The 26,669-nt window shown below is 29.9% G+C and overlaps 1 protein-coding gene across 1 annotated transcript; it reads left to right on the top strand.

The window, feature by feature from the left end:
* Window positions 1–285: 285 nt before the first annotated feature.
* LOC108915596 (senecionine N-oxygenase) lies at window positions 286–24,683 on the top strand. Its single transcript, XM_018721669.1, has 5 exons — window positions 286–473; window positions 6,369–6,507; window positions 8,035–8,334; window positions 18,397–18,714; window positions 24,240–24,683. Exons 1-5 carry the CDS (start codon window positions 286–288, stop codon window positions 24,549–24,551), a joined length of 1,257 nt encoding a protein of 418 aa, XP_018577185.1. The 3' UTR covers window positions 24,552–24,683.
* Window positions 24,684–26,669: the final 1,986 nt, after the last annotated feature.

Genomic DNA, 26,669 nt, shown 5'->3' with positions numbered 1-26,669 from the left:
AATTGTGTAATCTAATTAAGAAGTTTCGTAATGCTCATATCTGCTATCGGACACATTTATGGGATATACCCTTTTATCAGTTGAGAAATTCTCGATCTCTGTTGTTTGGAGAAGGACAGACATACATTTCTTATTTAACATATAAGAAATTAAACTTCTGTGTCTGTTTATTTTCCAGTTGTCTTTTGTGTGGTGTACACCGTTTGAGATTTTCTCGAGTCTCCTTTCGCGCGCTCTTGTTTACCTACTGTTTATTTTTTATTCTTCCTGAATTAAGCTTGCAAAATGAATGTGGCAATTATTGGAGCTGGAGCTGCCGGTTTGGCATCCGCAAGACATGTGTCGGCCAATGGGTTCAAATGTGACGTGTTTGAAATGAGGGAACAACTTGGTGGTACCTGGATTTATACTGACGACGTTGGAAACGATAGATACGGTTACCCTGTATATTCCGCTATGTATAAAGGGTTGAGGTAAGTTATGTTTAAATGTTAAAGAAGTAGGGTATTGCTATTTGTGCCAATTTGTAAATATAAAGCCTCTCTTATTAAAATAAAGTTAGTATCAATAACTTTTTTATACACTTGGAAAATTTACTATGGATTTCGAGTAAAACAGACAAATCTTGTCGATAAATTGAAATACGTTTTAGTATTTAATATAATAATATCTATAATACTGACCAAAGCTGATCTCTAATCAGTGCCAGTTGCATCAAATTGGATGTGAGTAAAACAAATAACAAATGAACTATAAATTAATCATTTTTCTATCAATTTTCGAATTTTAGATGGACTTGGATCAGACAAACGTAATAATATTTTATTTATGATTACTTAAAAGTTGTTAAATCATTTTTTCTAATATTAGGGATATAATGTATTGATAAGTTTATTAATTAATCCTGTTTTTTACATAAACCAAAGTCATAGAAAATTTTATTAAATAGGTATCATGTTAAATGTAAAAAAAAATACTGACTAAGATCATAATAAATTTTGATTAAAACAGCAAAGAATATCCCATTTAGTGTAGACGCGTGCCAAGTCAGAAATCTTTAGTTCAATTGGATGTACCTTAAATATGTAGGTATGTCTTGTTTCACGATAAATTATAGGCTACATCTTGGTAACTATTGACCTTTATGTACAAGGTAAGTTGATCTAAGTCGTCTTATTTTAATTCTGGGAGTATATGATCAAGCGTGCTGCTAAGTTTTCTGGTACACCCTAATTATTGTATCCCAAACTCTGTACATAAGTTTTTAAAGTTTTTGAATGCAAATAGTTTATTTAATAACCTATCTACCCATACATAAACATTAAAACAAGAGAAAAGTTTTTGATACCGTTTTTAGAATATTTTATCTTTATCTAATACTTGTTAGTGGTTTAGTCAAAAACGAATGGATAAATGTTTTGTTCTTTAAGTTAAAATATGGGATTTCGACTATTTTAAGAATAAATTATTTAAATTCTCGATCCTCTCAAGATTATCTAGGTGGCAAAGATATTTCAATCAATTTTATTCACTAGAAAATAAGCAAAATAAATTTATTAAATAATCAATATAACTAGTAGATTTACATTTAAATAAATTTCTGATACTTCAAATAATCTTTATTCAACATTTCTGAATAACGTGGAACTAGAGTTTAACTGAATATAAAAAAAACATTAATAAATAAATGTAGATAAATCAGTTCTATATAAAATATCTATTCAATAAGTAATTAGACATTATTATGATTCCATTTTATTAGGTATACGTTGTTATGTCTGTGGCTATTTTTAATCTGTCCCTGATATTTTTTAATCCAAAAATATGTTTTCTTAAAATATCTATTTGCAGAATATTCAGCATGAATGGAATGTAAACAGAAAAACAATGTCTAAAACGTATCGGAGAAATTTAAGTAAAACGTTTTTAACTTTTCTCCTCTTTATTAACCTTGAATTTGAATTAACTCAACTTACTGCTACGATTCTGTTTCAGTACTAATCTTTAAGTTTGGTTACGTTTATTAAGTTATCTAAATAAATTATGAAATATCAATTAAGTGGTATCTTCCAAAGATCAATGACGTAATATTACTGAAATATTAAGTTATTTTGACAATGTTTATCAGTAGCCTCGGCATATTAATATTTTGAGAGCAAAAATGGATATGTGAAATTGGGAGACATAAAATTCTAATTATTCATATCTACTGTTGAACATAAGTGCATATTATAATAAGATGGCGTTTCATTGTTAATTGGCAGGCATGCTTCTTTCGGTTTGTTCTTTGAGAAAATTAGTAATAAAAAATTATTACAATACTGTTAAAAAACATTGGTGACGCTAAAAGTAGCAATATCGCATTTACTAAAGTTAACAAAAAATGTTTTTTTTTCTATGATTTTACACCTGTATGGTAAAACCATACAAATATCAAATATTTTTATACTATTTAAGACAAGTTTGTTTTGAAGAATCACGAAACCTTATATGATTATTATGTTTTATATGTATGTAATTACATTTTTTTTTTATTTTCAGTGTCAATAAACAAACTTGAATAGAATTAAATATTTTCAGTATTGTAACCACTTAGATGTGTTTCTGTTAAATATTCGTTTAGATCTTTTTTTTATAAAAACTAAAACAAATAAAAATGTACCAGATGTACATAATTCATCCACAATTCAAAAATTAATTATTCTCTAATTTACGTTAATCAGTTAATCAGATTCCTTTTTAATTTAATTTAATAAAAGAATGACATGCATTATACAAAACAGTTATATGTATAAATAGCTTTCTATATTCGTGTATATAAAAAAGAAAACTTATTCGAATTTTACAAACTAACAAGGCCTTAAAACTTTTTTAGGTGAGTTTAAGTATAATAGGAAATCAAAATAGATTGTTTAAATTAAATACATGTTGCATAGTGTTTAATGAATTTTTAATAACAGACCTTCATAAAGAAAGTTGTATTAAAACCAGTATTTAGTCACAAAGATTCAGTTAGACGATATAGTACAAGATTACTAGGTTGTTGAAAATTGGTATCTACCCATATGAGTATGAAATCGAAAAGCTTTTCTAGAAGATTTTCAAAATTTCCATACTTCTTTTGTTTTGAGAAAATTTCATATCTGACAGAAAATCACATAATTTCTTCTGTGCATGTTCTTTAATCTTATTTTTAAAGTAAAAACGACAGACAAAGTTTGATGGATTGTTGTTATTTTATATTGTTAAAAATATTTACAGATAATTGAATGAAAAGCATCACTTTGAAGTGTTGAAATTATTTTTCTTGTAGTTATGTGGAATAATTACTAGAATATTACCAAATATAGTTTATGTTGAAATTTTACTTTATCTTACTTTGAAAACTTGTTTTACCAAACAGGAAACTATAATTTTTACTTACCAACATTACATTAATATAGCTATTTACTGTTTAACTTTCTAATGATTTATTAATAACAACATTTTTTCAAAACTTCGAGAAACAGACCAGTAGGTACAACTTGTTTATGCAGATTTTATCCCTGTTAACTATTATATCCTAATAAGTTAGATGATACAGCGTAATGAGGGGTCAAGGGATAGTAAAACGAATTTTGTGGAAAAAACAGATAAGTAATACAAACAAGGTTCACACTTTCTGATGTCAGTTATTTAGTCATATTTTTACAAAAACCTAATGGCAAAAACAAACATGATGGAAATTATATCGCTTATTTCACAATTTTTTCTCAGATAATTTAAGTCCTTATTTGTTTCAAATGTTCAGTATATTTTAATGTCGAAGTAAACAGTTGCAACATTAGGAGCTTAGATATTTTACAAACTTAAATAAAAAAAAAGAAAATTAAATGAGTACAATACTACAAATTACGCAATAGATGTAATAATCTCAGTTTTTAACTAACGATATTACTACAATTTTCAAAAAAATCAAATTATAAATATCGCTACTCACTACAAGTAATGATTTCGTAAGTTTATGATAACATTCAAGCGATTACTTATGTAACAAACTGTAATAAAATTAATGTGAAAATATTAATTTATCATTAACATTAATTTGTCTAGAAATTCGTTAATTACAAATTAATATACGTAAATGAATAGCAAATACTTATTGATAATATTTCATAACATTTAATTTAATGATTTCATATTGAATCATATAAAAACTTGTTTTAATTTTTTTTAATAACCCTAGTAAGTTATCAAGATATCTTGTATAAATTTTAACGGTTAATAGACGTATGTTAAAATACTGGATGGGCTATCATAACTAGCTTGTTGTCCCTTGGATCATTTTAAACTAAAGACCCTTACAAACCAAGTTTTTGAGATAAGATACTGAAGTTTAAAAAATATCACATTTATTTAAACATCTCTGATGAAACCTGGGCTAATAACTAGTTAATTAAAAGAAAAAAAAAATAATTATCTGATGAGAAACAAGGGACACAGACAGAAAAACTCTTACCCCTATGATTGTTTTGAACTTTTGATGGTTACACTGTATTTACTTCGTTTCGAACAAAAATTAACGGAATCATATTTTATTTTGTTAAATAAATATTGTGTGCCTAATTTTTCTTTAATTGATCAATGCTTAGTTATCAAAGACTAGTAAATAATAATAATAGATAAAAATATTATAAGCACGTATTTCATATGTCTGAATGTAAACATTTTAATTTTAAGCTATCACCGATATTTTATTAATAAAAAGTATATGGTTTTGTAAAAGAAAGAAGAAACACATTCGAGGCGTCAGCATATGGATATTTTGCGTCTCGGAAACCAGTGGCTTTAGATAAATGGTTACTATAGGCCTAGAGGACAATCTCCTATGGTTATGATGTAGACTTTGAAAGCAGTCTTTTGTTTCTTAAATTATACACATATTGTTAGTAACTTATGTATGTATAGTGCAATACGATGTTCTAATTTTAAATCATTTTTATGTAATATTTATGTTCTCATTTTATTATTGACTACTATTGACTAGAATATGTCACAATAATTAATACACATGTTTCAAAGTTAATTTGGATTTATACAGGATATAGGAAGTTTGACTGCCATTACTTCAGCATGAGATAGAGTAATCATTAATGAACAAAAAAGTTGTATATTACAGGGGCGTAAGATTAACAGTTTTAAAAATACAGCGAGTAATATTGGGGAGTTTCATCACAACGTGACAACAGCGCTTAACCTAACGCTACACAGCTGGTGCATACCACGTGCGCACGCGGCAGACTTGTAAACAATTATTACTGTGAAACATTTAGTAAATTTCAAGACAATTGTTTTCAAGTTTTTAAATAAATAAAATAAAATGTATCGATTTTGTAGTACGATGATGGTGTTGTGCTTAAATTTTAGCTCGAATTTTAGTAATTATGAATCTCTTAAAACAGGAACTTAACTTTTAATCAAATTATGAATTTGAAAAATATGTAATTAAAGTACCCAAAGATTCACGTCATCTAAATAATCAGGTACTTACCAAAAAGCAAAATTCAGTAATTTTTAAACGCACAAGTACAAAACAAACTACAACATATTCTCACAATGTCCACCACCATCTTCGATGCACGCACGACACCTTCGAATCCAATTTTCGCGCACTCGCTGGAAAATACCTCAAGAAAAGGAAATAGTAGTACGCAGAAAACACTCAGACACGGTCCAATTCCAGATTCCAACTGAACTGCGTGTTGCTGGATAGCTTAGTACCTCGTGTTATCCACCACGCCGTTGTTACATTGCTCGATATGAATTTTATCGAATTTTAAATTTATTACAACGCTAATTATTTTCTAGAATTAAGCATAAAGAAGTTAAAAAAGTGATAAACATTGTATTTTATGGTATTCTGTGCACGCAGTTATGTCAATATCTTTTAATTGAACTTTTGTACATCAAATTGGAGATTTTAATAATTTTTTTTCTCGGAAATGGTTGAGTTTAGGACCCATGTCATATAAGTTTTTTTTTGTTTGTTTTGATGTATTCTATCGTCTGTTAAAATTAAGACAGTCCAACTTCTAATACCCTGTATAAACTTGTAAACAGGGTTACTTATAATGTGCCAAATTACCCGGAACCTGAGTTAAAAAGGTTAGAATATTTCATAGTGTGATGACCTATCTCGAATAAATAATTAATACAACATTTAGATGTCTGCTAATACATTAATCATTTGTATTTGATAAAAAAATTAAACAAACAATATGAGCAAACAATTTATTAAACGGCTTATTACATTTGCATCGATAAATACATTGTAGACTAAGCAATAAAATGAGTTTCTGTTTAGTACTAATTAAATATATATTTTCCAGAACAAATCTACCCAAAGAAGTTATGGGTTTTCCTGATTTTCCCATTCCAGAACAGAAGAAATCATATCTGACTCAAGCTGAGATTCTCGACTTCTTGAACCTTTATGCCGACTTTTTCAACCTCAAAGAATTAATAAAGGTACATCTCTTTCCAATTATTATTCTTTCTCCAAAATTAACCTAAATAAGTGTCCCTGAAAATTTTGTGGAACCATCTAGTCATTAATTATTTACCTACTTAAAAGACATAATACAAGGTGTCGCAGATTGCATAATCAAAACATTACCTGGTGACCCAACTTCACTTATTAAGGAAAAACTCTCCAAAATCAATGGTCGGGAAATACTTCAAGTATTTTTTTAATATATTGAAAATATCTCAACAAGTGGAAATATGCTCGAGTGTTCATCATTTATAAAACTAAATGAAAATATGAACCAACATGATTCAGAGGCGAATAAATCTTTAGGGCTTAAATAAAGTTCTGTTCCATCTGTTCTGGTGGGAAATTTTTTCTTTATTTAAGATCTTCATGACTTGGACCTTTTAACTTAAAAAACTTATTATTATGTTTTTAAAATTAGCTATTTTCGAGGGCAACCCATTTAAACATTAGTAGTTTAGGTGAGGAAAATTTGTATCAACTTACTGATATATAAAAGTTTCGCACACCAAGATTGATACATTTGAGTATTTCCGTATAAAGATTTTTGGCGACTTGTAAAATTTGCGTGTCTCATAACGATTACGAGTTAAAAAGTAAATTTTGTGTATTAAATTTAATGTAAGTGAAATACAGGGTATATAAGAATTTCTAATAGCTCTATCATATCCTATAAGTACATAAAAATTGGTACTATAGTTGGTACCTAAAGGTACTATGGGCTGTATAAGGTTTTCCCCAAAAATGTAGATTATTTAAAATAATTGAAAAGGCTGTAAGGCTGTAGTATCCTTAGGAATCACTTTAGAGGGTTATTCATGTAAAGGCTTCTTTTCATTTTTATGGTTAATCCTTAGGAATTTACTATGCAATGGAGCAAACAACAAACAAACTAAATGCAGTTACATAAAAAACTCAGTTGTTTGTACTTTATTAATATCAATTAAGTATATTATTTCAAATTAGATGGCAATCTTCTTGTTTTTAAAACGAAAATGTAAATGAACAACCCATAACATCAAATAGAGACTTCATTTGACATGGTATCATTACAGTTTGATTTTTTTAAATAAAAACAATTTTACACAGTTGATTCAAAGATATTTATTTGAACTGGGAAAACTCTAAAGATGAAGAAACAATTATTATAACATTATAATCTGTATGATTGTATTTAATATGTTTTGTATACCTATTGTTGTTGAGTGAAGGGTTTTCACTCAACGCCATTGTCTAAATAAATTTGATTAAAATATCCGACAACCGTATCTGTATACGATTTAAAACAACTTCTATCTACAATACTTTTCTGATTGTTTATCAAAGTTTTTTAGTTTTTTCCACATTTCTCTCGAATCCCATTTACTTTTATTTTATTATAATAGTTCTATCTTGTTCTGCGTTTGGTAAACCTAATTATTTAGTTTAGAGTACCAAAGTGTTACTTAAGTTTGCTGTAGATACATGAGTAATATATTCATCGATATTTTTCGCAATTTCAGTTCAACACAATGGTTATCGATATTCACCCTCTTGAAAATAATCAGTGGGAATTGACCTACGTAGACAAGCCGACTAATGAAAGAATTACGAATACTTATGATGCTGTAATGATATGTAACGGGCACTACAACGAACCTGTAATGCCTAACTTTCTTGGTCAAGAGAACTTCACTGGAAAAATAGAGCACAGCCACAGCTTTAGATCACCTGAGTGTAATAAGGATCAGAGGGTTCTAGTTGTGGGTGCTGGGCCATCCGGATTGGACTTAACACTACAGGTGTCTCGTGTTGCCAAATATGTGAGTATTTTAAAAATATTCTTTACTACCTACCTATAAATATTTCAGTACATAGGACGTCCATTTAGTGGCCCCTTCTTCTAATATAGCCTTCCTCTTGGTCAGAGAAAAAATGTATTTGTACGAATGCCAATGGAACTGAAAAAGCAAATTGCAAAATTAATAATATACAGGGCCTAAGTTAGTTTCATTTACAATTAGTAACATATCTACATATAATATTGGATAATTTGTACACATTGGCATCAAAAAATATGGTGACTTTAAAATAACACGTCACTAAATTGTATAAAACCAATGTTTTACTAAATTATTTTCCATTGTAACTCCGCACAGTGTAAGTTGACTTAAGGACGGGATTTTGTACAAAAAATATCGCCCAGCGTGAGTCACGAAACGGGACCCCGGCAGGTGCTGCTCTAGCGGCCAACGCTTTAAGTCTAATAATTTACACTGCAACCATATTCGCCCGATTTTTCAGGAACGGCTCCAATTTGTGTACATACAATCTTATAAGGAAAGAGAGTAAATATTTTATTAATCAGTAATAGATTATTATCGAGGACAATAAAATTTTTTTATTGAGTAGGCAATAATTTTTAGTTAATAAGCTTAAACAATCTTATAATTACTATTCCTTCATTATAAAAATAGAAATACGGTTTTTAAAATTACATTTAGTTTCTTCTTCAAAAGTGACGTTAAAACACGTATAACATGGAATAGTCAACAGTCTAATGTTTATATTTTCACATTAACAATGCGATAATGTAAATTAACTGCTATTTTCATTAAAAAAAATATATACCTAGCCTGAATTATTTTTTTTACTTTGGTGAGTCGTATTAACTTAAAAACACTGCTTAATTACTAAAATTAATTAAAATACTAGAAACTTGCTACTAATTACGTTTGGAGAATAATATGTATAGGCATAAAATATATAAATAAAATATTACTGTATGTATTTAGTCCATTGAAATGAAGGCTGAACCTCCATTTTTTCCTCTGTCGATCAAACCTGGGCGCAAATATGTTTTCGACCCTCAGGAATCCGAATCCGCAAAAATTTTTGACCTAGGTGATCAGGCAAGGGGTCAAAAGGTCAAAAACCCGTAAAAATAAGGTTTTTCGCAAATATCTCGTAAACTACGGCAAGTAGCAAAAAAATAATTGCACCATCGTGTTCCCAGGGAAATTTTACATCGATTTTATGCTATTGCTTATTAAAATTAAATAAATTTATGTCATGTTTTGGACAATTACCAAGCAATATAATGCGATTTCAAATATAATTAGCCTGCAGTTATAGTGGATCTGAATTCAATTGCCAGATACACTATTTTTTTTGCTACTTACTTTAATTTTTAAATGGAAAACCAAAAATAATACTAATGAAGAACAGAAAAAAAACTTTTTTAGAACGAAATACTTATTGCAAAAATGAAATATAGTGCTCTGAAAAATCGACTTGTAAAGCTTATTCTACAAATACTAAAAAAGTCAAAATTTGTATAAACAATTGTTCCCAGAATGACAACTTTTTATTTCTAAATTTTGAAGACTTTTGAAGAATTGAATAATGAATAAAATAAGCCTAGTAGTCCGGGCGAATTAGGTTTTTTTTCAAAAATCGGGCCTAAATCTAATCTAAATAAATTTTAGTGTCATCTAGACACTTGAAGGAACACAGGAAAATTTGGAAAATAATTTTTAACTTGACTTTTGTTAAAGTTATTCAATTGTTAATGAACTAATTTTTCGTGGACTTAATCTTTCATAAAATTTGTTGTAAAAGTTTAAATAATGTATCTAAAAATTTTTTTCTTTCTCGAAGGTCTTTTTATATACATAATAAACAAGATTCCGTTGTAAAAGTTTATAACAGTTTTTTCATTTGTTTATAATGATTTTTAAAGTTAACAAAAAATGAAAAATCCGGGAAATGTTATAAATTTTTTTTTTACCAAATGTTTGATTTTACTTGTTTTTCTATTAATATATTGCGTTTATTAACTTAGCTATAACAAATTTATAAACAAATGGACAAGTTTAATATTTTTGAAACATTTTTTTGCTATTTTATTGTCTTGGTAAAATAATGATTTTTAAAAACAAAAATTTTTCTTGAATAAATTTTTTAATTGTTTATAATCGTTTTTTTGATTTATTTGTCATTTAAATTATTTATTAAGAATTTTTTTTTAAATCATCATTTGCTATTATCAATATAATTACAAAAAAAAAATTATTCAAATTTTCATTGTTTATTTTATAACTCAAAAGTTCATTGTATTCCGTAAATATCTTCCAGGCTGCACAATTGGTTAAAATTTTGAGTTTCTGCTCTTACAAAAGTTAAGTGTTTAATTAAAAATAGACAAAATTGAAGAAAACAACAAGAAGAATATAAAATATTGACATTAGTTAGAAAAAAAGTACAGAAAATCCAGAAAATGTACCCTTAATCGTGTGATAATTTAAACAAATAAAAAAACATCGTAAACAAATGGAATAAAAAATATAAAAAAATTTTTATTGAGTAGTCCAGTAGTTACTCTATAAAATTGTCTTAAATAGTGGAATCCGTAACTTCAATAGTTTAAAAGTTTTAGTCATTTAAAGAATTAGATAATGCATTTTTTTATATACAAATGTTTATAAAAATATAACCATTGTAGATATGAAGCAGGTAAAAAAATTCATGTTATAGATCAATAAATTATCTAAAAGATCTACCTGAATGTCAAAGACCGTATCATCAATAATTTAGAAATTATAACAATTTATAAGTTTATCAAATAGGTGACCGTTTCAGCTTTGATGTGATAAAGTATTTAAAAATGCAATAAAAATTAGAAAAAAATGTTATTTACCACTTTGATGCACATAGCTGTATTTATAATTCGTTAAAGTTACGAAAAAAAAATAAAATGAAAATCAGAATTTGTTTATAACAAATTGTTTATAAAATAAACAATGAAAATTTGAATAAATTTTTTTTTTATAATTATATTGATAATAGCAAATGATGATTTAAAAAAAAATGATTTCTTAATAAATAATTTAAATGACAAATAAATATAAAAATCGATTATAAACAATTAAAAAATTTATTTAAGAAAAATTTTTGTTTTTAAAAATCATTAATTTACCAAGACAATAAAATGGCAAAAAAATGTTTCAAAAATATTAAACTTGTCCATTTGTTTATAACAAATTTATAAACAAATAACGTTAAAATTTTTTTAGCTGAGTTAATAAACGCAATATATTAATAGAAAAACAAGTAAAACCAAACATTTGGTAAAAAAAAAACATTTCCCTGATTTTTCATTTTTTGTTAAATTTAAAAAATCATTATAAACAAATGAAAAAACTTTTATAAACTTTTACAACGGATCTTGTTTATTATGTATATAAAAAGACCTCCCAGAAAGAAAAACATATGTAGATACATTATTTAAACTTTTACAAGTTTTATGAAAGATTAAGTCCACGAAAAATTAGTTCATTAACAATTGAATAACTAAGGAAAGTCAAGTTAAAAATTATTTTCCAACTGGGCTGTGTTCCTTCAAGTGTCTAGATGACACTATAATTTATTTAGATTTTTAAATTAATATCGAATACTATAAAAAAATGATTTTGTGTTGCACACTTTGCTTGAAGGCGACGCGACGACGCGGAAACCGCCGCGCGGAGCCATATTTTATAAATAATGGAGCTACAATTCCGGGAGTCCTGACTTATTTTGCTGAAATTTTCTCCTCTTTCAGGATCTTTTTTGAAATTTCAGCTATCTTCAATATTTTTTTAGTTATAGCTAAAAAAGGAGACTCCCTTTTTTCTCTTCGTTTTTTGTTTATAACAATTGCTACTTTTAATTGCGGATAAATTAAAAAATACTTCTTTCTCAGCATTTAATTCCGAATCCAATGTACTAACAACCATATTTTTAGGATTACAATAACTATTTTTCGCAGAAAACTCACTTCTCGACTAGGCTAGTGGTTTCCCTCTTATCGGTAAGTAGCTACTGATTTGTAGATTGAAACAGAAATCTACCTGAGCCAGACCAATTTTTAAGCTGTAAATTTATTTTGAAACTACAAAGGCTACAACATAAATAACGATTTTATGTGGGATACCCTGTACGTAATATTTAATCTTTATTCTTAATAAAGAAAAATTAGTACATATTATTGGTTTTTTATGCGTTATATTTTCGTACTACTTAAGCTTTACAAAATCTTATTACTTAGGTACCTACCTACTTTTAAAATATTACCCATATTTATATATCAAAGATAATATCAGACCATTATGGGTCCCATATTCTGTAAATAGTGTTTTCCGCAAAGACAAATAATTTCAAACATTTAATAACTGAATAATCTAAAGCTTATCAAATAATAGGAATGTTATGTCATGCCACCTGAGTATTTTCAAAGACGCCGGCCGCAGTAAAACGAATAAACAGGTGCAAAAAACGATCAAACCATTAAGGTTTTAGGTACTGAAATCTACGAAAATACTATCTTTTTTATATATAATTCCACATGTAAATATTCTTATAACATTTACTTGCTTAGTCCTACATATAAAATTGTTTACTTTTTATAAGTACGTGAAAATAATTGTTAAAATGTGGGGTTAGGATAATAGCAAACGCATGTTTTGCAAACGCTTTTTTTTAGTTATTATTTTATTTGGGTAAATTTAAACGGTAACCATGAATAAACAAAACATCAAGGATTTTATTTTTGTGCTTACCCCTACTTTTGTTCTACACGTTTTACTTTTAAAGATTTCAGTACCTAAAAACGCCAGAAATTTCACTATTTCTCGGCCAATACAATTTACAATAAACCAACTCTGTGTTTTCGCTTTCATTTTCAAGGGTAGCGACACCTGTGACAGAGTACACAAACTAATTTTATTTAGAAATTCTTGTAGAAGATAGAAACCGCTAAAATTCTGGTTTAAATATATAATATAATATAATATAACATGGAGTCGTGTGTAAAATGTTGTCATCTTACTTGAGGACACAAATTATAGAATTGTTAATAAATATTAATCTGAAAATTAAATACAAATGATCCTAAGTGTCCGTTCTAGTGAGTGAAGTAGTTTGGTTATTGTGCCTGACCTAGTTCCGTCGTAAATCCAATATATTGGCAGACTAACAGTATGGTTAAAATTGAGGTACTTTGGCATTTATTTAAATTATTCTTCTGTTCTCATGAGCATTGAAATTTATTTCACTCACTAGCGGGAACCATTGCGAATACATTGATATATAATAATATTCAATTATGTTAGTTTCTTCGACGATTTGTGTCCTCATCTGAAGCTCTGTTACATGGTAAAAATATACATACTAAATCGCCCCCTTAAAAACAACTAGCGACCCTGATTTACTCCGCTCAGTGGGGGCATACATAAGAATTAATGTGCTGTTTAAAAAAACTAGTTATAATTCGACTATTTATTTGATTAAAAAAAATATTTTGGGGAACTCGTACTTTTACCCCTACAAAATTGACCCCATTGTATTATTTATTCTTTATTGTATGGTATAAATTGTAAGAAAAATATACAAAGTGAACTTTCTTTAGTGGTTACAAGATAATGGAAAGTTTTCCAATACGGTTCTGGTTTTAAACTATCTATCTGACTTAAGAGTCTGTTGGCTTTCAATAGTATAATAAAAATAAAAAGTTCGTGGGGCCTCCTCTTGTCCTGGCTAGGGCCCTTTCTTCTGGCGCTTTTCTTTCCTCGCCGGTTCGTCTGTGTAAATCCCCGGAGATCTCGTGTGTTGGTCGCGGACGACTGGCGCTGTCTACGATCTGAGTGGTGGGTTTGGGCGAGGTCATGCAGCTATGCAGCTTAGCTAAGGTGACCCTTAAGGCTAGCGTGGGAGGGTAGGACACGGGGGAATATGTGTATATGTGTCGTGGTTTTCCTTTCTTGATTTCGACGGTTCTGAAACAGAAGAAAAAATTCAACTCACTTCGGATCCTAGATAAATGATACTATAGATAGGAAACTTGAACAGATTTCGTGGTCATTAACAGTGCTAACTGTTGACACTTTCTCCAACTTCTATTGCTTTCCTTTTCTAGGAATTATCGGTAATACAGTGAGTTAAATTACCTGTAGCCGGTAAAAGATGCAAGCGCCATCTAGTTGTATGCTCTACAACTATATACCTACCTACTCAATATTTGTTTTAGGCATTCTGACGCCGCTAAATTTAAAATGACATAACAAATCTCACCCTACACAGATCACTCATAAATTGATTTTGTAAAATAATTTTCACGTAGATAATTTTTTTTGTCACCATGAGAAAATAAGTACTTTTGATAAAAAGCATTAAAATCACTCAAGCATTAAAGACACTTTTAAATGCTCTAATAGTCTTCTACTTAAAATAAGAAATAATTTTGATACTGTAACTTTTTAAAATGTTTGTTGAAAAAATTTCAAATTTCAGTACATATTTTGAAAAAAAAGAGTGGAAATGATTATAGAGTTTCAGTGCTTTCTATATTGTATTAGCTTTCACGGTGAATAAAAAATATTACAAGTAAATAATTTTACTAAACCAATCTTTGATTAATTCTTGTAATAGAGATTTATTATGCAACTTTAAATTTTTCATTGTGTTGATATCCATAAAAAGAACTACCTACCTCTGATCACATTTTTTATTAAAAAAAAACAAAAAAACAAAACATTTTATTATTAATAAAAAAATGTGATTATATCATGATCAGACATTATTATGTTATATAAATAAATGTGAATGAAATACACACTAAAAACACAAATAAAACACACACCAACACTCGCCAAACCTAACCAACAATAAACATGGACAACATGAACGACATGAAATGATTCATAATTGCAATTGTCAAAATTTATTCTATAAAATCTTTGTGGCGACATCTATAGACTCTTTCCCCAACTTGTATATCCATCTCAAGTCACGTGGTTCCCAGTGTCCCCATATTTTCAAGTATAAGTTCTCGGGCCCTGCTTCGGATTCGCCTTCGGATCGGTAGTCCACCGCGTTCCGGATCGTCGGGTTGCTGTGGATCTAGAAAAGCTTTCCCGCTCGCTGTTTGATCGCTTCCAGGGCTGGTGTGAATTCCAGATCCCGGCGAATGTCATTGTTGCGGACGAAACAGAGAGCCCCCGTCGCGTGCGACAGCTGTGCCTCCAATATTGCTTGGATGAAGGTTAGATTATTCCACAGGCAGAGACGGCTGTCTCTCCTCCGTCCTCGCTTTGTGCACTACGACGTCGACGTGTTCTATGTCAGCGTGTGTGATCCAACGTTACACCTAGATACTTAACGGTGGTCGCCCACTGGATATCTTCCCTGTTGAGCCTTACGTCTCCCTAGGGACGCGTCCTATACCTGCGGAAAAACATAATACCTGTGCTTTTTCCAGGTTGATCGCCACATTCTATCTGTGGCACCAGTTTTCCAGTCGGTTGACGACTCTCTGGAGGTACCTCTTCGCCATTTCGAGGTTCATGGAACGTGTCGCGATGACGCTGTCATTGGCGTTGAGGCACACGGTCGTGCGCTATGTTCTGTCCTGGGCATATGGGATGAAAGATGTTGAACAGGATGTAAAGTGGTCGTTTCGTATTTGCCTAATTTGTGTCATTCTGAATTGCAATATTGATCACTAATCCTCTTAAATAAAATAAAAAGTTTTATTATTAATGAAGAAGAATGAAGAAGTAGACTAATTCAAAAATTCTGTTCTTAAGACATTATTTATGTGTTTCTTATACGTAGTAAGTTAGAATACGATGTTCCTGTGTGGTATCCTTACTATGCAACATACATGGTGTTTGGTAAGTCGATGCATTCCTTGCAGGAGGTTATAGTGTCAGTTATTTGTGATACATTTCCTTAATATACCTCCGAAAATGCTTAGTTTCCGATCTACAGGGTGTTGAAGTTTTAATAAAAAAATGCAAATTTAAAAATATTGCGGAAACCGCTAAGAATATTTTAATGAAATTTTACAGACTGACAGTTAACAACGATACACATTTCACGATAAAAATATTGTTTTCAGTTTCACCAGTGGCGTGCGCACAGGTACGTGTCTGGATATTTTTAAAGAAAAAAATGATACGCCAGTGGTTTTTCTTAAAATAAAAATTATTTTTGAATTTCTTGTTCAATTTGGAAGAGAAAAGGTATCTTGTCTGTTTTTCTTATAACGCACCATTTTCGAGTAAAAAAATTAAAATCGATTTTTTGCATGGCGTAATCCGGTTTCAATAATTTGAAAAATAGCAGAAATTATGGCACTTACTTTTTTCTGTACCGTACCTACCAATTTTATTACAACACGTTATTACTAAAGTGACAGCTATTATTAATTTTGTTAAACAATAACAAAAACGAGTGCACAGCCAATCTGCTAATTTCTGTTTTAAGATAGTGAATAGTGAATCTAAAAACTGATAATTTTTTTGAGACTTACGTTGTTAACTGTAAGGGGTAATAATTTTTTTGTAATAAAATTCATACAAAAAGAACTAAGTGCATAATTTCTGCTATATTTCAAATTATCGAAACCGGATTACGCATGCAATAAATCGATTTTAATTTATTTACTCGAAAACGGTGCTTCATAAGAAAAACAGCCAAGATACCTTCTCTCTTCCAAATTGAACAAGGAATTCAAAAATAATTTTTATTTTAAGAAAAATCAGTGGCGTATCATTTTATTCTTTAAAAATATCCAGAGACGTGCCTGTGCGCACGCCACTGGTGAAACTGAAAACAATATTTTTATCGTAAAACGTGTATCGTTGTTAACTGTCAAAGCCTGTAAAATTTCATTAAAATATTCTGAGCGGTTTTCGCAATATTTTTAAATTTGCATTTTTTTTATTAAAACTTTAACATCATGTAGATCGGAAACTAAGCGTTTTCAGAATATGGTATATTAAGGAAATATATCACAAATCAGTTGTACTATAATCTCCTGCCAGGAATGCATCGACTTACCAAACACCTTTATATTAATCGGGTGCACAAAGAAAATTTTAATTCTCTTAAGAATGTCTCCTGAAGGTAGTAATTTATTATTATGTATCTCTTGGTGACAGTGATGAGTGACATTGTTTCTTTATTTGCAAGAAGCATTTTTTTAACAACATTTTTATACAATTTATTACATAATAATATTAGTTATATATTTCACCTTTGATTTTTAAACTTGTTTCAGATTGTTTTTCATAAGCGCTTTGATCTCTTGTGATGTTTAGAATTTAGGCTTGCACACAAAATTTCTTAAATTTTATTTGTTATACCTAGGTAAAACATAACTCTACATTGATTTAATAATAATAACGTAATATTTGTACTTTATTTTCTTATAAAACTAAATAGGTAACACTCGGGAAGCTTAACCATACTTTATTCTCTAACTCTACCATTACTAATCCTCTACTGACTAGCCTTGTAACTTGTTTCTTCTTCTTCTTCTTATTCTTCTTCATCTTCTTCTCCTTTCGGCACAATTAGCGCGAAATTTGAATTCAGTTACTACATTAATTAAGTTGTTATTCTTTCGTTCAATAGAGTATTGATGTTGGTAACATTGCACTTGTAGTTATTAGGAACTTAAATGTGGGATTTTACGAACTTCAGTAAGAGACTAACTCAAGAAGTAGGTACGTTTAATTTACTAAAGTAAATGTAAAGATGTGTTATATGCAGTAGTTTTTATGTAAAGTAGTAATTTTAACATTAGCATAAAAATTAAAGAGAACACAATTTTGTTGAATTTATTATTCTTCAATTAAATTTTATATGTATGTATATAAAAAAACAGTTCCATTTTTTTAATTAAAGTTAGAGTGTTGTAACTCATTATAAGCTACTCTGTATACGTTAAAAATTTTAATATAGAATACAGGCAATTCAGCTGTTTAATAAGCTTGAACACGGCCAATGAAAATTAAATAAACACAAAACATTGACATAATCCACGAATTTTTTTGTTCTAGGTTGTACTGAGCCACCATTCACCTGAGGCAAATAAAACTGAGGTCCCTGAAAATGTGGAGAAGAAGCCCGACATCAAGCGCATCATTAACTTTGAGATGGTGGAATTCGTAGACGGTTCTTGTTGTGGTTTCGACGTGATATTACTTTGTACGGGTTACAAGTACAGCTTTCCATTTCTACATGAGTCATGTGGAGTGACCGCAGATGATAATTACATACAACCTCTTTACAAGCATATGATCCACATTGAAAAGCCTACGATGTGTTTTATTGGAATACCTTTCAACGTGTGCGCCTTTCAAATGTTCGATTTACAGGTAAATCTTCTATTTAGAGTTAAAAGTAATAGTTGCATTGACTATACTTTTTCATCGAAAAATAAATAATAATTTCTCACGTATTTGCTATTCTAGTCGACTTTATAAAATTTATTAAAAAAAGATTAAAAAAAGGAGTTGATCAATACTGTATTTCCAATAAGTAAACTACAATATCAGAATTACGTCATGAAACCTTTTGTCCCTTACTCGGACGTTATTTCATAACAAAAGTGATGTACTGCAGTAGAGACTTTGTCCTTATCAGTAGGTATTAGAAAATAAGTAAGAAAATAATTCAAAAGTTAGTTTGAGAGTTTAACATGCAACGTGGCAAAATCCATCCGACCAAAAGCGTTTCTTAAGTAGAGTCTCTTACTTACAGTTTTAATTGTACAGTCCAGACGGAATAGGCCAAACCTGGGTAAAGTATGACAGTTATTCGTTACAGTTTTAAGGCTTTTCCAAACCAACACGAAATAGCGATATCGAAATTATTCTTTGTGATATTATCCCATAAAGGCGTATACCACAGTAAATTCCCATTCCTACACTGACACAAATTTTCACTGTGTTGTATACAAAAAATTGTGGGACAATATCGCAAAGAAAATTTCGCCCTCGATGCGAATATTAGAATAAAATAGAAGGGCGTAACTGATACAAATTTGCTAATCTCAATTTTTGTTTTTATTTTTATGTACAATAACAACGTTGTCATGACATTACTACCTGTCACTGTCATGGCCTACCATATAACATTGTCCCTGAGTAATTAGGGGTCTCACGGTCTAATCAGTGAGATTTAGTTAAAACAGGAAAAAATACGCATTTTGAACTGTATCAATGTCGATATGTCACAACAAGTAAAATTTAAATCCTTACGTAATAGACAAATTGTCATAGTTGAAATTGTACAGACCGAATCTGATCCGTGTGTACTATCTACATAGATAATATAAAAATGAACAACTTCAAATTAATTATATGATATTATTTTTATAAGGATTTGGCAATATTTAAGAATAACCAATACGTGTTTCGTAAAATAGACATACTAATGTGCTTAAAACTTGAAAAACGATATGAAAGAATATTCCTAAATTTAAATAAGTAAAAATTTAACATTAGCCGTGTTATTCTTAATGCTCGTGCTAGGAAAGAATAACCTCATACGCAAGTGAGATCTTGTTGATATGTTATCGCTGTCATCATTAACGTATTTTCTCTTGTTTTGTTTAATTTTGACATTTTCTAGTTCGAAGAATTTTTATTATTTTTCTTGGTTGTACTGTGTCAGTGTGTTTATAGTGTTTTTTTTTCTTCAAGTGGTTTATTATAAACGTAGTCTTAACCATAACGAAATTGTTCTTGAATGATATCCTGTTGCCAGGATACTTCGCTTATATGAAATTATTTTTAATGAGCATGCTCAGTAACATTGATATAATTTTAATTTGTTAATTACTACAAAAATCAATATTTTTCTATAAATTTAAATATATAATTCTATAACTCTATTAGTTTGTCACTTGGGGTTTGAAACGGCACTTATGTCCAAAGTGCGTAAGGTCGAAATCGATCTAGTAAAAATATTGAGAAATATTTCATGACAATAGGGCCCTTTACACATACAGGATTACAGACGCTATAAATCCTCAGTCCGTGTAAAGAAAGCTAGACACTGGTGCGCACGAATTTGCGCACTTGTTGATCCGCAGATCAAACTTGTTCAGTCCAGCTACGTTCACACGTACGTATCTGATGCGTGGATCCAGCGCGTCCGGTCCAAAACCGTTTAAAAAACCGTCCGTGTAAAGGGCCCTAATGTGCACTATAGCGTTGCCTATTATTTGGCGTATGTGACGTCACTACTAAAAAGGTCTATTAGAAAAAAGGCAGAAATGCCTGAAAGAGGTCTAACAATTACAAGATATCTTATTTTCTTAATAAAAACTTTTTAATTTTTTAATAGTATCTCGCTTATTGTGATATGGACCCAACAAGACCTATAGGACTATGCTCAAATATGTAAAAACATATAGGGTGTTCCATTTAAATTAACAAAGTTAACATCCGTGGCCATTTTGTTTGGACTTCATTTGTTTTTGTACTACCATTTTCGAAAACTTCATAAAATATCGTGCAACTTTTGTATTTTGTATTTCACATTTTTTTATTACTCTAAAAAGTTAATGGAGGTCAAAATATAGTGAATTACCCTGTACGTACATTGTTTTAAATTATAACAGATTATTAAGTAAATATCAATCATCTCTTGTTTATAATACAATTTAATTAATACCCATGTTAGTACTGCGAACAGCGGACTGTAAGTAGGGCTACATCTCTCATGGACACTTGCTTTTTTCATTCAAAATCTAATCGGATTGGTTTCTTATAGATATAAAAGTCACCCTATTGATTAAAAAACTAATAGACTATTTTAGTGTGACGTCACATATTTAGGCAACCCATAAGAAATTGTCATAGTTCAAATTGTACAGACAGATTTTGACCTTTTTGTACTATTTACATAGATACTATAAAAATATGAACAACTTCAAATGAATTTATTTTTACAAGGATTTCGAAATATTTAAGATCAACACGTGTTTCATAAAATAGATACACTAATGTGCTAAAACGATATAAAAGAATATTCCTAAATTTAAATAAAGTAAAAATTTAACATTAGCCATATTATTCCTAATGCGCTTGCTCGGAAAGAATAGCCTCATACGCACGTGAGATCTTGTTGATATGATCATCGCTGTCATCATTAGCGGATTTTGTTTAATCTTGGCATTTTCTAGTTCTACTAAGTATCTTTATTGTTTTTCTTGGTGTTGTGCTGTGTCATGTGTTTATCGTGTGTTTTTTTTCTTCAAGTGGTTTATTATAGACGTAGGTACTCTTAACCACAACCAAACCTTGAATGATAGCATGTTGCGAGGCTACTTCGCATACATGAAATTATCTTTATTGCGCATGCTCAGTAACATTTTAATTTATTAATTACTATGAAAGTCAATATTGTTCTATAAATTTAAATATATAAATTCTATAATTCTGTAGTTTGTCATTTGAGGTTTGAAACTTCTTAAATATGTCTAATATTGCCAAAATATCGCAGTATTTAAGGTTACGACAAAGAAGCCATTTTTTTGGCACTTATCTCCAAAGTACATAAGGTCGAAAATCAATCTAGTAAAAATATTGAGAAATTCTTCACGACAATGTGCACTATAAGATTGCCTATTATTTGGCGTATGTGATGTCACTACTAAAAAGGTCTATTGTCAATACTGATGTAAGTCGCCGGTCACTCAGTATCAGGAAGGTGGAAGTTCCTTACTTATTTTTCCTCACTTGTTATCAAATGAAACGTTCCAATAATTGAAAAATATCAAACTCAGGTGAGGAACTGAAGATTTGATGCAAATTGAAAGAAACTAATGTAGCAGTAACATAAAAGCAATGTCAACTAGTCGTGGTCTCGTAAATGAACAAAAAAAAAATGTGTTGATAATAAAAGGACGTAATTATACACACTTAAATCTGTTTGTCTAGTTCTCTTTCATTTAAGTAAAGCGAATTTGCACAAAACATTAAATTATACACTTCATTTTACATTATTCTTAGTCCAATTACTCGGGGTTTTTACCTCTGAATTCTTTATAACTGAACCGATTGACGTGAAATTTTGATTGAATATGGGGAATGCCTCAAGGAACAAAACTTATATAGTGCCGAAGTGTACTTTTGCCGTGAGGGTGGTTCCCACCCCTTCTTGGAAATTTTTACGCCCAAAATAACCACAGGAATCGATAGAGGAGTTAATTTTAAGTAACAACACACACACACGCACACACGCTCACACGCACGCACACACACACGCTGTTACAAATTCGCTTCTCACTCACCGGTAAGAGATACGACCTAACTTAAATGGGGCAAAGTTGCATAATCAGGGGACCAACATTATGTCTCTAAAAAATCAAGGCTAACATGATTAGTTATCGAAATATTTAAAATAAAAACGAAATTTTGGAAATCCGTTTTTGTTTCATTTCAGCTTTGTTTGAGGTGATATTGAAAAAAGAAGAACCCTTTCTCATGGGCACTTTTTGCCCTCTATCGAATGGCATAATCAATATTTATATATAACGTTTCGTCTCTCCAGGACCATCATCAACTTAATTTTTTTAAATACGACCCTTTAAATTTTATTACATTTTTTGCAAGCCTTTATGACCCCCCGATACTGTACTGCCTCAGCCCGAACCAGATTCAGACGTTTTGTCTCGAAAAATTCATCTTCACTGTATTCGTTCCAAATTTATCTAAATTTTTCATTTAGATTTCTTTATTTATTGAATTATCGTACACTCTAAGTGTCGTTAGACCCTGTGAAATTTATCTAGTTATTTAAAGTATTAATTAATAAGGGTTGAAGAGTTGCAATCAATTCAAAATTATTTTATAAGAAGGGAATAAATGTTTATTTAATACGAATGCACATTAAAAATGTTTTTACTCTTTCAATAATATTTTTTCATTTTATTTTCGAAAGAAGGGATATTTTTCAAGAGTTGAAAAGTTGCAATCGACAAAAAATATTTTTTAATCAAGAAATCAATTTTAAGTTAATAAAAATGCATGACAAAAACGTTTCAAGTTGAAAATAAAAAATTTCATCCAAAAGGGGTGGTTTTTAAAGTTTTTTCCGGGTTGAAAATTTAGAACACATTAAGTTTAATGTTAAATAACACATGAAATTACTTATACTGCATAAATAAAAGAGATTTGATTACATAAAATGCTTAAATTTGTATTTTTTCTTTTTCTTTCAATAAGGGGTGCTTTTCACCCCTTAAGAACAAAAAAATATTTCATGACAATAGGGCCCTTTACACATANTCAAGAAATCAATTTTAAGTTAATAAAAATGCATGACAAAAACGTTTCAAGTTGAAAATAAAAAATTTCATCCAAAAGGGGTGGTTTTTAAAGTTTTTTCCGGGTTGAAAATTTAGAACACATTAAGTTTAATGTTAAATAACACATGAAATTACTTATACTGCATAAATAAAAGAGATTTGATTACATAAAATGCTTAAATTTGTATTTTTTCTTTTTCTTTCAATAAGGGGTGCTTTTCACCCCTTAAGAACAAAAAGCACACCTAGCGCATATATAAGTTTTGAAGTGGGGGGTAAGATGAGCCTAAAAAATTCGGAGGTTTCTATCTGTTAAAATTGTTCAATTGTCTTGATGTTTCAGTTTTTAACCCTGAACGATACAACTAAACTCGTAATAAACAAAAGAACTTTTATTAGTAAATGGTCTTTCCAAAAGAAATATTATCCAACGTCCAATCTTGAAAAATCATAAGGCCGAATTTATTAAGATAAAATATTTTTGCTATTTCTCTTTTTTATGGGAGGAAAATGAATCATTAAGAAATATGTTGCGATGTCGATATTACACCCAAAACAGTTTCTTTTATGATTTTTTTTCAGGCACGCTACTTCTGTCAATCTTTGAATGGTTCGATGCGACTGCCGTCGTCAGAGGAGATGCGAATGCACACTGATCGGGAAATGCAAAGACGGTGGGAAAAAGGCTACAGCAAGCGCCAGGCCCATATGATGGGTCAGTATCAAGAAGAGTACTACAATGACCTGGCCGCAGATGCTAATACTATTCCAATTGCCCCCGTCCTAGTTAAGCTTAGAGATTTAAGTGTCAAAAGGTTATATGATGACCTTCTCAACTTCAGAGAAGATCGGTATAAAATTGTAGATAATGAGACTTATGTCAGAGTAAAGTAAGATGTATTTTTAAATTGTCCTATATTTAATATTTAATTGTAGGGTAATTTTATATTATATTATTTATCTATTTGTAAATATAGAAGGGTTTCCTTAATTTATACCAGTGAAAATATATGGTATTATCTTGAATCTGTTTTGTTTTGTTTCAAAGAAATAAAGTTATTTTTGTAGGTCAAATTACAGAACTGATGATATAGAAATGGATAAATATATCGCTAATAGTATGGGATATATGCCTATAAGTATAACGTAATCTAACAGATACTTTTAAACGAGGAGCCTCGTATGTTTTTTTAAATACGTTAGGTACATAAATTAAGGGATATTAAAAGAATCCCAAAATTTTGGGTGTTTTTCAAATAGCTCTAAGTTGGAGTGAAATGGTCGTAGAGAGAATAAAAAAAAGCAAATTAAAACTTCGAGTTTCTAGTTCTCGGATCTGGATATAAAATTTTTTAACGTGAGTAGTTTTTGAGAAATCATAAGAAAATCAACGAAAAGAAAATTGCAAATTTTTGCTTTTCTTTAAAAAGGCCTCTGGACTTAAAAAATATTTTTTTTTTAATTTGACCATAAAGCTCTTTTAGATAATTTAATATTCTTCAATTTAATCGGTGCCGGAGCCCTGTACGATAATTTGTCGCTGAGTTATCGGCGATCAAAGCAAAAAAAATCATTTTTTACTTTGGCAATCAATTACTCAGGAAATAATGGTCATACAGAAAATGTTGGTATATCATCGCTGTCATCATTAGCGGATCCAGGCATTTTCTAGTTCTACCAAGTATTTTTTATTGTTTTTCTTGGTGCTCTGCTGTGTCGTTCTGTTTTTTTCTTCAAGTGATTTATTATAGACGAATTCTTAACCAAAACCAAACTTTTTTTAATGGTATCCTGTTGCGAGGCTACTTCGCTTACATGAAATTATCTTTAATGCGCATGCTCAGTAACATTGATATAATTTTAATCCATTAATTACTATAAAAGTCATTATTGTTCTATAAATTTAAAAATATAAATTCTCTAATTCTTTTAGTTTGTCACTTGGGGTTTGAAAGTTCTTTAATATTTCTAATATTGCCTGAATATCGCGATATTTAAGGTCATGACAAACAAGACATTTTTTTGGCACTTATGTCCAAAGTACATAAGGTCGAAAATCGATCTAGTAAAAATACTGAGAAATTCTTTATGACAATGTGTACTATGGGGTTGCTTATTATATGGCGTATGTGACGTCACTACTAAAAAAGGTCTATTGCTATTTATACAGGGTATTTCCTAAGTACACAATTTCTTATGGTATTTAAAGACAGTTTCTATAAACGTGTGATGTACGACGTAGAAATGCTTAGATTCCGAGATAGAGGGTGTCGAAAATTTGAAAAAATATATTAATATTTGAAATAAATTTGGAACAGTCGATGTTAGATTCTTAAAAATTGGCAGTTATTGTACGCTGGTAAAGAGCTGCATTTTAGAGTATAAAAACAATTTTTATCTCCCGCAAGTGACGTAGTTATTCGTGACTCAGTCGACGTTTTCGTCATAAAATGTGGAAAGCCAATGGATTTTTTAACATTTTTATTATTTTCGAGTAACAACAAAAGAAACTTATTTATTTAATTCCACGGCAACAAAAATAAGAGATAATATGGTATGCCTTTTTTTGTTGTCTTAATTGATACCTAGATTATTTGCATTTTGCTGGTTTGCTCGTTAATCAAAACTGTGGATTATTTAAAAAAAAATTCGAAAATTAATAACTTTACTAACGCTGAAATGACTCGGATGCAATTCATCTACGGCTTAGCAAATGGGAATGCGGAAGAAGGGCGGCGAATTTATCAGGAACGTTATGCTAACAGAGTAACGCCATGTGCTAAAACATGTAGAAAACTACTTCTCAGATTGAATGAAACTGGTAGTTTTAAGCGTAGTATGGATGTTCCAGGTAGAGCTTTAGCAGTAACAACCCCAGTGTTAAAAGAAGCTATTCTTCGAGTGATAGATCATTCGACCAATACCAGGAAGATGCCATTGCAGCTTCATGTAAGCCCAAAGACTGTTTGGAAAGTTTTGAAAATTTGTAGGCTATTCCCATACCACATACAA

This window comes from Anoplophora glabripennis, unplaced genomic scaffold (assembly GCF_000390285.2).
Source record: "Anoplophora glabripennis isolate ALB-LARVAE unplaced genomic scaffold, Agla_2.0 scaffold39, whole genome shotgun sequence".
Classification (NCBI taxonomy): Eukaryota; Metazoa; Arthropoda; class Insecta; order Coleoptera; family Cerambycidae; genus Anoplophora; species Anoplophora glabripennis.
The sequence above is the reverse complement of the archived record's forward strand: the minus strand, read 5'-3'. Positions and strand labels throughout refer to the sequence as shown.

What these genes read in the sequence shown, in the direction of transcription:
- LOC108915596 (XM_018721669.1), top strand. Translation starts at nt 286, where the DNA reads ATGAATGTGGCAATTATTGGAGCTGGAGCTGCCGGTTTGGCATCCGCA. An exon ending in GCTATGTATAAAGGGTTGAG is followed by an intron (nt 474 to 6,368) that starts GTAAGTTATGTT and finishes TATATTTTCCAG; the next exon opens with AACAAATCTACCCAAAGAAG. An exon ending in TGTCTCGTGTTGCCAAATAT is followed by an intron (nt 8,335 to 18,396) that starts GTGAGTATTTTA and finishes TTTTTGTTCTAG; the next exon opens with GTTGTACTGAGCCACCATTC.